Source organism: Camellia sinensis, chromosome 5, assembly GCF_055761805.1.
Source record: "Camellia sinensis isolate YWXY chromosome 5, ASM5576180v1, whole genome shotgun sequence".
NCBI classification, from domain to species: Eukaryota; Viridiplantae; Streptophyta; class Magnoliopsida; order Ericales; family Theaceae; genus Camellia; species Camellia sinensis.
The window spans coordinates 200,336,368-200,347,853 of record NC_138965.1 but is presented as its reverse complement, the minus strand read 5'-3'; the positions used below and the strand labels follow the sequence as shown (position 1 = coordinate 200,347,853).

Sequence of the window (11,486 nt, the reverse complement as noted above, 5' to 3'; positions counted from 1 at the left end):
GTAACGTGACGTGACACTTACATAAACGTAACGTAACGTGACACCTACATAAATGTAACGTGACATCTACATAAACATAACGCAACGTGTCACGTTACGTTTTGCAAACTTAATGAGTTTTTATTTTTTTAAATTGAATGTGAAAATATTACTGATTTATATTGGTGTCACGTTACGTTTCAGATAAATATGATCTATGGTAACATTCAATTTCCTATATAGGAAATTGAATGTTACCATAGATCATAAGTGTCACGTTACGTTTATGTAGGTGTCACGTTACGTTACGTTTATGTAGATATGATCTATGGTAACATTCAATTTCCTATAGGTGTCACGTTACGTTTATATAGGTGTCACGTTACGTTTCCTTTATATAGATATAATCTATGGTAACATTCAATTTCCTATATATGGTTTTACTATTATTTATGATATTAACAACTAACATTGAAAGTAAATATGTCAACAAACTTCCCATAGGACTTATGAGAACATAAGTTTTTTAGTAGAACCATATGTAGCATAAGTCTCCCTAATGGGACTTATAAATAATTTTCCCAATAATTAAAGATTTTAATTTATTGATGTTAGTAAAATTTCTAATCTATAATTTCTTTGAACAGTGCAACTTTAATCAAAAAATTAGATTACTTTTCAAACTCAATAATATGACAGTTTATTAAAATATCTAACTCAACTCTCATTCTCTTATGTCTTCTCTAATTTTCAACTAATCATTTATTTTACACATCACTAGATTTAGAATGTGGATTTTTTTTTTTTTTAGAGCTTACTAAAATCTTTCCTAATTTAATTTGGCAGTGGATATTCAGTAGACCTTTTTTAAAATATATATATATATATATATATTGCAAGGAATATTAATGTAATTTTATCAAAATTGTAGATTTAACTATAATTTATTCTAACTCAGAGGCGGCTTATATGGTAGAGTTTTGCTTTTTGTTTATAGATTAAGATTAAAGAATGGTTACTAATGACAGTCACATCCCACCATAATTTAGTTTAGTATTGGATTTAATTATTCATGTAATTTTTCCTAAAAATATCTAACATGTAATTTTCCCTAAAAGAAATTATTTCAAAAATATCTAGAATTTAATATATATATATATATACACAATATTATATAAAGTCGACATTCAAGTTAGTATAACTATCACATTCTTTTGATTTTCGAAAATACCGCAAGAACTATTATCTGTCTGTAAATACAACTATCTTTCTATAAACTATACTCTCATTTGGGTGTGAACACCGTCTAACAATATTATGCCCAACCTTCCCCCAAGTTAATTAGCATGACTGTCACGTTTTATTTTTTTTAATTTTATTTTAGAAAAAGTCTAGGGACTGGATAAATGTATTCAAAAATCTAGATTTGTAGATAACTGGTGTGAGCTTAATGTGACACCATAGCCTAAATAAATTTCGGCCATTAATTATAAAATTTGGACAAAATTCTATGTTTTTTTTTTTTTTTTTTCTTGAGACTGCTAATTATTTGAAGTATGAAAAAGTATAAAAGATCAGAAAAAGTCTCAGATTTTTACCATGAAAATAAATCAATGGTGTGTATTTAATGTTTTTGCTGTGAGACTAAACCTTAATCCAGACCATCGATTTCAATTTTATGGGGTATTTTTCTGATTTTTTTTCTTATTGCACAGTTTTTTCTTATTAGATGTTGCAGACAATCTCGGAATCCTTCAAACCCCAAAAATCAGTAATCTAATGAGCTTAAAACCTACTCTAAACCAAACCAAACCAAACCAAACCAAACCATTGTACATCATAGTTGGTGAGCATGTAAAACAAGAAATACAAACAAACTATGTAAGATTAATAAACCAAACATACACATAGTTCAAACATGTAATAATAGAAAGACTTATTATATGACAGAGTTCATTCATGTTTCATGATGACTTTCCACGGAGACCACGAAAGTAAGCTCTGGGATTACTTTCAAAGCCATCCCTACGAATCATCTTATAGCTCTTTCCAGGAGCTTTCATCATCTTCACAGCTAGCTTCCCTCCACCGGCAACGCCAAGGTAGAAACAATTAGAGATACCTTTTATCATATTAATAATTAGTTTCCCCACCGCGCCACCACAGCTGGGAAAATTGTAAAGGATGATGCCTACAGCTGCCACGGCCGCAGTGGGGAAGGCATAAGGTTTAGAAACTTGGATCAAATCCCCACCCATGTTTCCTACCACCATTGACAATTCCTTGGACTTCTCCACCACATTTCCACCCAATTTTCCTAGCTCCGGCGACAATTCCTTCCACTTCTCCCCCGCCTTACCCGTCAAATTCCCACCCATTTTCCCTAGCTCTGGTGACATTTGCTTCCACTTGTCCGCCGCGTTACCCATCAAATTCCCACCTATGTTTCCTACTGCCGCTGGCAATTCCTTGGATTTGTCTATTGCATAGTACACCGCAGTCTCTGCTCCGATCTCTTTCCCTTTTTCACTAATCTTGTCTACCACATAGTTCACCATTGAAACCGCTGCTCCCATATCTCTCCCTCTCTCTAGAAAACAACCACAACTCAACTTGGATTATTTTGCTCTGTTTAAAAGGAGAGGTTAAGCAACTTTTTCCTCTTTTCCTTTTTTATTCTTCTTCTTTTTCTTTTTCTTTTTCTTTTTTTCTTTTTTCTTTTTTCTTTTTTCTTTTTTCCTTTTTCCTTTTTTATTTGAGAAAATTAGTCTAAGTTCCTTATCTCATTTTTAATAATGAATAAAATCCACAATATTATTTTTTTATGTCTAAGATCCCTTCACCTTGACACCAATATATCACCGAGAAATTTGATTCTATCAAATTCAACCAGCCTCTCCCTCTCTGCCTCTCTCTCTCTCTCTCTGCTCTTCTCTCCACCTCCACCGAACCAATCTCTCGTTTCGCAAACTCAATTCTCTCTCTCTCTCTCGCACGCGCGCGAGCGTGCTATCTATCTACAAATTCGCACACAGTTAACCCCAAAGCCATCACAGTACCAGTGTCCCCAAAACTAGAGAGAGATAAACGAAATGGATGCTCCCAGGTATGTGGATCCAAATACGTATGAATTGGTACGCACTCCTTCTGGATGATTGCGATTTGGTTGTTTTGGGTCATTCAGAAATTGAATTCTATGATTTGGTTGTTTTGGGTCATTCAGAAATTGAATTCTATGTGTTTTATCAGCATATACAAGGTGTTTGACTTGAAAACCTACACGATGTTGTACTCCATATCAGACAAAAATGTTCAAGAGATTAAGATCAGGTAATCTTTCTGATATGTAATTGCATAGATAGACACCTGAACAGTGTAGACGACACGTGTTTGTGGTATTGTATCATGCATATGTTGTTGATTTTTTGGTTTCATTGAACAGTTCAACAAGAAGCTTCTCATCAAAATGAGAATCTTCATATTCTTGATGTAAGGATCTTTCTTGTGGTTTTGAAATAATTTGTTTTAATCTACGTTTAATATCTGATATTTGTTATTTGCAAGTTTGCAATTCTGAACTAACAGAAGTTTAGCAAAATTGAATTTATGATTCCATCTGCATTTATATTTCTATATGAGAACCAGTTGTTACCAACATTCAGAAACAGGACGGTGGCTGTTTGGAACTTCCGTGGGGAGCTCGGAACTTCATTTGAGGATCACCTCTTGTGGCATCCTGACTGCAACACAAACAACATATATATCACAAGAGGCATCCTGATTGCAACACAAACAACATATCTATCACAAGTGATCAGGATCTTATAATTTCCTACTGCAAAGCTGATTCAAATGATCAGTTATCAGAAGGAAATGGTAAATCACGATCACCTGATAAAAATTGATATTAGTACTATATTCAAATGAGCAATTCATTGAGAACAATGCCTACCAAGTGTTTTCAGAAAAGTACCAAAGCTGTGTTATCTGAAACACCTTGTCTGGATGATTGTGATTTGGTTGTTTTGGGTCATTTCATTAAAAGATGTGAATTTGTATGTTAAAATTTACAGTTTGATTAGTGATGACTGCACTTTCGATATTATTTCATAATTTATCTCACAACTTAAGTAAAATGATTTGGCATTTTGTTTGGTTCTTGGGAAAAATGTGCAAGTATGGATAAACGAAAAATTTCAAAACAAAAATTGGGCTTCAAAAAAATTATTAATTTTTTTGACGTAATTGCTCTTCATAATTTGGATATTTATTTTCTTTTGTTGGGGTTTGCCCTATTTTTCTTGACAACCAAACAAACTTTATACTTTATGGTTCACTTGAAATTCAAAGGAAATTTAGAAAAAATCCAAAGAAATTTTCTAGAAATCCAGAGAAAATTCTAGACAGGAATCCAGAGAATTTTTCTGGTCTTCCCGAAATTTCTTTGGAGAGAAATTATCTAACAAATCCAGATAAATTTTAATCTAAATCAGAGAATTTCTCTAGACCAAACCAGAAAATTTTTCTGAACCAACCTAGAGAAAATTGAGTTCAACCCAAAGAAAATTCAATCCAAACCAGAGAATTTCTCTGGACCAACCTAATTTTCTCTGAAGCAGAGCACTAGTCCAATCCAAAACCAAAGAATTTCTCTAGACCAACCCAGAGAAAATTGAGTTCAACCCAAGGAAAATTCAATCCAGACCAGAGAATTTCTCTGGACCAACCCAATTTTCTCTAAAGCAGAGCACTAGTCCAGTCCAAAACCAAAGAATTTCTCTGGACCAACCTAGAGAAAATTGAGTTCAATTAAGAGAAAATTCAGTCCAAACCAGAGAATTTCTCTAGACCAATCCAATTTTCTTTAAAGCAGAGCACTAGTCCTCATTGTTGTCCAGAGAAATTTGATATTTTCTCCGTGATTTGTCTAGAGAAATTCTCTGAAACTAATTTTCTCTGGATAAGCAAAATATTATAAAGTATAACTGTAAATAAAAACATATTAAAATATGCAGCGGATAAAATAATCAGATCATACCTTTCAATGATAGAACCTCGTGGATAAATCACGTGCTTCAGAAAAATGATAAACCAACCCAGCAGTGGAGTGATATCACAGATTGAATATCACCCACACAAATCACAGTGCAAAAACTTTGATCGTTGTTTTGTGGGAGAGAGTCAGTATATGGGTAGAAACAGACCATACGTTGTTTCTCACTTGATTACCCATAACCATATATCAGATATATAATATATTATAATATCTATCCATATCAGTTAAAACTGATAACATCTGTATCTTGAGTGGTTATCCTAAATAGGTTTGAATTCAAATTCAAAACCTATTTGGATAAGGATCAAATTTAAATTTAAATGGTCATGCCACATGGGCGCCCATTACTAACATCTCCCACTCGCACATGAGTTGGCATGACACTGCCACATCTCTATCTCAATCTCCCCAAAAAGAACAATCTCATACTAGCCAATGCACCGTGCGACCGCTGAGAACACCTGCAAGTGGGAGCTCTATACTAGAAACTCAATATGAGTCAGCATAGAGACATCAACCCAAAAAGAACAGAAATAGTGTCTCATGTACCCAGACCCATCTAGCTACATCAGTCCAAAAAACATCTCTAATCCCTCAAAGAGCATGTTTGACTCTCCTAGGTCCCGCATTATAGTCACACCCAATCAGCATCCTATAAAGAGCGATGTGAGTTGTCGACAGTGAATATAAAGCAAAGATGTAGAACTAGATGATCTTCCCTTCACCCTCATATCATTCAATTTGAAATTGACCGCTTTCCCAGTAATGTCCCTTAAAGCCGAATCATACATGACCGCAGGCAACATACCAAAGTAGCTGAACATCAACTCCTCATCTTATGACATAGTCAAAGGTCACAAAAGGCACAAAGTGAAGTCATTTAGGGAAAAAATGACTTTTAGGACTCACACGGTGAAGAAGCAGGGATCCATTCTTTCACCTCGCTAACGGGTCGATAAGCACATGCAGTATGAATGCATGTTATAGTGGAGTTACTCTTCCAAAGAGTGATGTTAAACTCACACACCATACAGATCTTAGTCTAGTCGCTCTTAAGCGCACGAGTCGCTTCCTAGCGTCTAACTCGAATTCTCTATTTGCTCGCCTCTCAGGCATCAAATGAGATCTCGCATCTGGCTATCCATAACAGACATATCATGGAAAAGTGGGTACTCTCATATCCATGGTCGGTCTCTAACAAGACCTCATCTTGGCTCTAACCAATGCGACATAGCTAGTGGATAATTTTAGCTTCTAGTCTCATCCTTACTCGCTACCAAGCGCTAAGGGCGATTGCTCGTGTGAGTGAGCCAATCTTGCCTGCTAACATCAATTTAATTGTTTTGTGTATGCTAATTCACAAACCATTACTAAAAGTAGTAAACATAAATGTGTAATAGAAACAAGTATGAATACTAATGGCATAAATATCCCCAAAAAATGAGTTCAACTGAATACACATAAAAAATATCACCACCTACGTAGTCCTAAAGCCCTAACATGAGTAAGATAAACATCTCTAGCAATGGGCTTAGTCAAAGGGTCCGCAACCATGCGACTCGTAGGGATGTGCTCCAGGATCACTTCTTTTTGCGCCAAAATATCTCTGATAAAATTGAACCTCACATCAATGTGTTTGGTTCTGCCATGGTATTTAGGATCCTTAGCGTAAGCGAGTGCAGCCATGCTGTCACAATGGATAGTCACAGGGTCTGAAGTGTGTGTGACAACATCCAAATGCTGAAGGAATCTCCTCAACCACACGGCTTCCTGAACGGCAGATGAACAAGCCACAAACTCAGCCTCCATGGTCGATAAGGCGATGCAGGATTGCTTCTTACTGCTCCAAGAAATAGCACCATCGCTAAGCATGAAAGCATATCCTGAAGTAGACTTACGCTCATCTAGGTCTCCTCCCCAGTCAGCATCACAATAGCCAACTAGATGTAGATCTGAACTCTGGTAGCAAATTGTGTAATCTGCAGTTCCTCTAAGATATCGTAATATCCTCTTAACTACTTTCCAATGAGCTGGTCCTGGGTTGGATTGGTAACGACTCACCAATCCGACTGCATAACAAATGTCAGGACGTGTACACATCATAGCATACATCAAGCTTCCAACAGCATTTGCATAGGGAACACGGGCCATCTTTTCATTTTCTTCTTGAGTCTTAGGACCCATATCAAGGCTTAGGCTCTCGCCTTTTGCAACAGGAGTGTCAATGGGTTTGCAGCTCTGCATCTGGAACCGCTCTAGAATAGTCTTAATGTAAGTCTCTTGAGACAAACCAAGAAGTCTCCTAGAGCGATCCCTGAGGATCTTAACACCGAGCACATAGCTCGCCTCACCCATGTCCTTCATTTCAAATGTAGAGAACAACCACATTTTAGTGGCGACAATCATCTCCTTGTCATTTCTAGCCAATAATATGTCATCTACATATAATGACAATATCAGAAAAATGTCCTTGGACCGCTTAACGTACACACAGTGATCTTCATCAATCATCGTAAACCCATTTGAAACAATGGCTCGATGAAATCTCAGATTCCACTGTCTGGATGATTGCTTTAAGCCATAAATAGATCGTTGAAGCTTGCAAACTTTGCGCTCCTGACCTACTGCCACAAAGCCTTCTGGTTGATCCATATAGATCTCTTCATCCAATTCTCCATTGAGAAATGCAGTTTTAACGTCCATCTGATATAGCTCTAAGTCCAACTGAGCTACTATGGCCAGGATTAGGCGAATAGAGGCAAACCTTACAACTGGTGAAAAAGTTTCCTCATAGTCCACACCCTCTCGTTGGGTGTAACCTTTCGCCACTAGGCGAGCCTTATACCTTTCTATGGAACCATCCGCCTTGCGCTTGATTTTGAGAACCCATTTGTTCCCAATAGTCTTGCGCCCTAGCGGCAAATCAACCAAGTCCCAGACATGATTTTTCTTCATAGACTCTATTTCTTCTTCCATTGCAGTACTCCATTCTTTACTAGCAGGGGATGAAAGAGCCTCTTTGAGATTCTTAGGCTCCATCTCATCACTCGGAGCAATCATGAATGCTTCCCCTTCAATCTCAAAACGACGACGGGGTATAGCTCCACGTTTGCTTCTACGTAGTTGAGAATCCTGAGAATCCTCATCCATTGGATCTAATCCATGGGTAGGTAGATCGCTCCCACTGTCCCTAGGAGCTTGAGGAATTATTTCCTCATTCTCTACTAAGCTACTAGGTGTGCCTTCAAGTAGATCCTCCATCTCGTAGAATTCTACTTCTTTAGTTACCTCACCTCTGCTAAGGAAATCCTCCTCTAGGAAATCCACATCTCGCGACTCAATTTCAGTCACACTTCCATCCGGATGCTCCCCAACAAACACATAGCCCTTAGAATGCTCACTATAGCGAATAAAGATACACTTCTTTCCTCTAGGGCCCAACTTCCCAAACTTATGAGAAGCGTTGTGTATGTAAGCTGCCGAACCCCAAGGCCGCAAATTGCCTAAATCAGGCTTTTTGCCAGTCCACATCTCATATGGGGTGAAAGGAACTGATTTGGAGGGCACACGGTTAAGGACGTAGGCAGCAGTCAACAAAGCATCTCCCCAATAAGAAATTGGAAGATTAGCTTGCGCCATCATTGATCTAACCATGTCAAGCAATGTGCGATTCCTTCTCTCCGCTACACCATTTTGTTGCGGAGTCCTAGGAATTGTCAATTGCCTGATAACTCCTTTTTCCTCACAGAGCACTTTAAATTGCTCAGATAGATACTCACGTCCTCGGTCAGTCCTTAGAGCTTTAATGCTCTTGTCTAATTGATTCTCAACCTCATTAACATACCGTCTAAAGCAATCCAATGCTTCTGACTTGTAAGAAATCAGATAGACATGACCAAAACGTGTGCAATCATCTATAAATGTGATGAAATAAGGGGCTCCATGCCTTGCCCTCACATTCATTGGTCCACATATATCAGAATGAATAAGTTGCAATGGGATAGATGCCCTTATGGCTTTTCCAAATGGTTTTCTTGTTGCCTTTCCAGCAAGACAGTGCTCACAAGTAGGCAAAGTGACTCTAGCGAGTGGGCCTAAAAGACCTTCTCTAGCCAATCTAGTCATCCTGTCTTGCCCTATGTGGCCTAATCTAGCATGCCATCTCATAGAATCATTATCACAAAAAGATGCAATATTAGAAATAGAGCCATTGGCATTTTTATTAATACTAGAATCATCCACATCCAAAACTAAAAAACCATCTGAAAGATAACCAAAACCATAAAAAATTGTTCCCAAATAAATGCTAACACTATTATTCTCAAAACAAAAGCTAAAACCAAGGCCCATCATGCTAATAACTGAAACTAAGTTTCGCCGAATATCCGGAGCATAAAGAACATCATGAAGATACAAGGTGCACCCTTGTCGCATTTCCAGCTTGAATGTGCCAATACCAAGCACCTCCACACTGGACTCGTTCCCCATGTAAACTTTTCTGCTCCCAGCAGGTACTCGACGATACTCAACGAACCCTACTCTGTCCCTCGCGATGTGGTCTGTTGCTCCGGAGTCTACAACCCAAAAATGAGGAGAATGAGCAATTAATGCTTGACTAGACACAAAGCATTGAATGCGAGAAATTAAGTAAGGGAGTACCTTCTTCTGCTCAGGGCAATCCCGAGCGAAGTGTCCTTCTTTGTTACAGTTAAAGCATGTCAATTTAGCCTTTGCCTTCTTACCACCTCTCTTGCCCCTACGCTTGAAATTTCTAGCGCCATTGGGCTTAAGCGCAGCCGCTGCTTGCTTCTTAGGGGCACCTTTTGCTTTTCCACGTTTGAACTGAGAAGTCCTACGTGAGCTTGACTCAACCACCATAGCAGAACCATCAGACTTAGCCACCTCAAGGCGCTCAGCCTCTAGCTCCAAATGACGCGATATGTCTTCGAATGTTTTCACACTCTCATTATGCATCATGTTCTGCTTCATCTGCTCCCAAGAATTTGGCAGAGTGCGTATCACAGCCTGTACTTGCTGCTCTTGAGTCAAATTATGCCCAGCAGCCGCAAGCTCACGTATCATGGCTGACATGACTCTCAAATGCTGCTTCATCGAGTGATGCGCCCTTTTCTGATATGAGTCAAACTTCATAGTCAGCCCACGTAGCTTTGCCAAAGAGGTAATACCAAACTTTTGCTTGAGAGCTTCCCACATCTCAAATGCAGTCGGGCAATGCTCAAACTCACTAATCAAGTCGTTGTGCATGCTGCTTAACATAGTAAAGCGCGCACACCGATCTTTGTTACGCCAAGTCTGAAAGGCTTCAAGATCACGACGATGTTGAGCTGTATTGCCCTGCTCTGGCTCAACCATCACTTGTTCAAGTGTGGTCAACACTTCTTGCTCATTGAGGAGGTATTGGATCTTACGGCGCCATATGTCATAATTGTCGCCATCCAATTTCTCTCCCTTAGTTAAGTCTGCCACCACTGTCTTAGCAGCCATTTCTACATACAGAGTAAATAAATGCGCAGGGGATATTAATGATAGCAACACAAAACAAAATATTTTGCAGCAAAAAAAGAATCTAAATTAAATAATGATAATTTTACACATGTCTCAAGATCGAAAATTTGCTATGCTCGTAATCATCTCTTGCGCCTCTAGTGATAATTATCAAAATTTAATTTCATTCCATGCGCAAAAAACAATCAAACAATCTCCCACTATTTATGGCATATACAAAGCATGATAAATTCCATACAATAGCATCTCAATATAAAATTACAAACAACTCATGCTATATTTATTTAATGATGGAATTCAAATAAATAATTAATCATGCTTCTTTAATTGCAACATATTAAAAAACCAAAAAATTGTATTTAATATGCAGATTATGCCATAATTAAAGTGTATATCATTTTTGAAATTTTCTGGAATTTTCTGGAATTTTCTGAAATTTTCTGGAATTTTAAATAACTAATTAAACACACATAAAATTAGAAATAAAAAATCCAGAAACTAGTAAACAGAAACAATATTCAGATTATGCCATAATTAAAATGTACATTGTTCTGAAATATTCTGAAATTTTTCTGAAATATTCTGGAATTTTAAATGACTAATAAATACACATAAAATTAGAAATAAAAAATCCAGAAACTGATAAAATGAGACAATATTACCAGTAAATAATAAAACCTTTCAGAAGTCTACAATAAATATTTCAGCCCCAGAAAATTATTTATGCAACACCAGAATCATTTTAAAGCATAAAAAATGAATTATTAACACAGGAAAAATAATTTATATTTTCTGAAAATTTTCAAAATTTTACAGAATGTAGAAAAATTAATTCTGAGTCTAACAGTATAAGCCACGCATAAAACAAATATGTAATGAATTAATTATGACCATTTAACGCAATTCAGAATTAAAAACAAAACAA

The 11,486-nt window shown here is 37.1% G+C and overlaps 1 protein-coding gene across 3 annotated transcripts; it reads left to right on the top strand.

Annotated features, from left to right (window-relative positions):
- Positions 1 to 2,945: 2,945 nt before the first annotated feature.
- LOC145791143 (uncharacterized) lies at positions 2,946 to 4,065 on the top strand. Of its 3 annotated transcripts, none has more exons than XM_082871153.1 (3): positions 2,946 to 3,085; positions 3,229 to 3,309; positions 3,642 to 4,065. In XM_082871153.1, the coding sequence occupies exons 1-3, from the start codon at positions 3,072 to 3,074 to the stop codon at positions 3,805 to 3,807; spliced, it is 261 nt and encodes an 86-aa protein (XP_082727279.1). In that variant the 5' UTR covers positions 2,946 to 3,071; the 3' UTR covers positions 3,808 to 4,065. The 3 variants fall into 3 exon arrangements, with proteins under 3 accessions (XP_082727279.1, XP_082727280.1, XP_082727278.1); XM_082871154.1 differs by having other exon boundaries at positions 3,625 to 3,760; XM_082871152.1 differs by having other exon boundaries at positions 2,957 to 3,113; positions 3,203 to 3,309.
- The last annotated feature ends 7,421 nt before the right edge of the window (positions 4,066 to 11,486 follow it).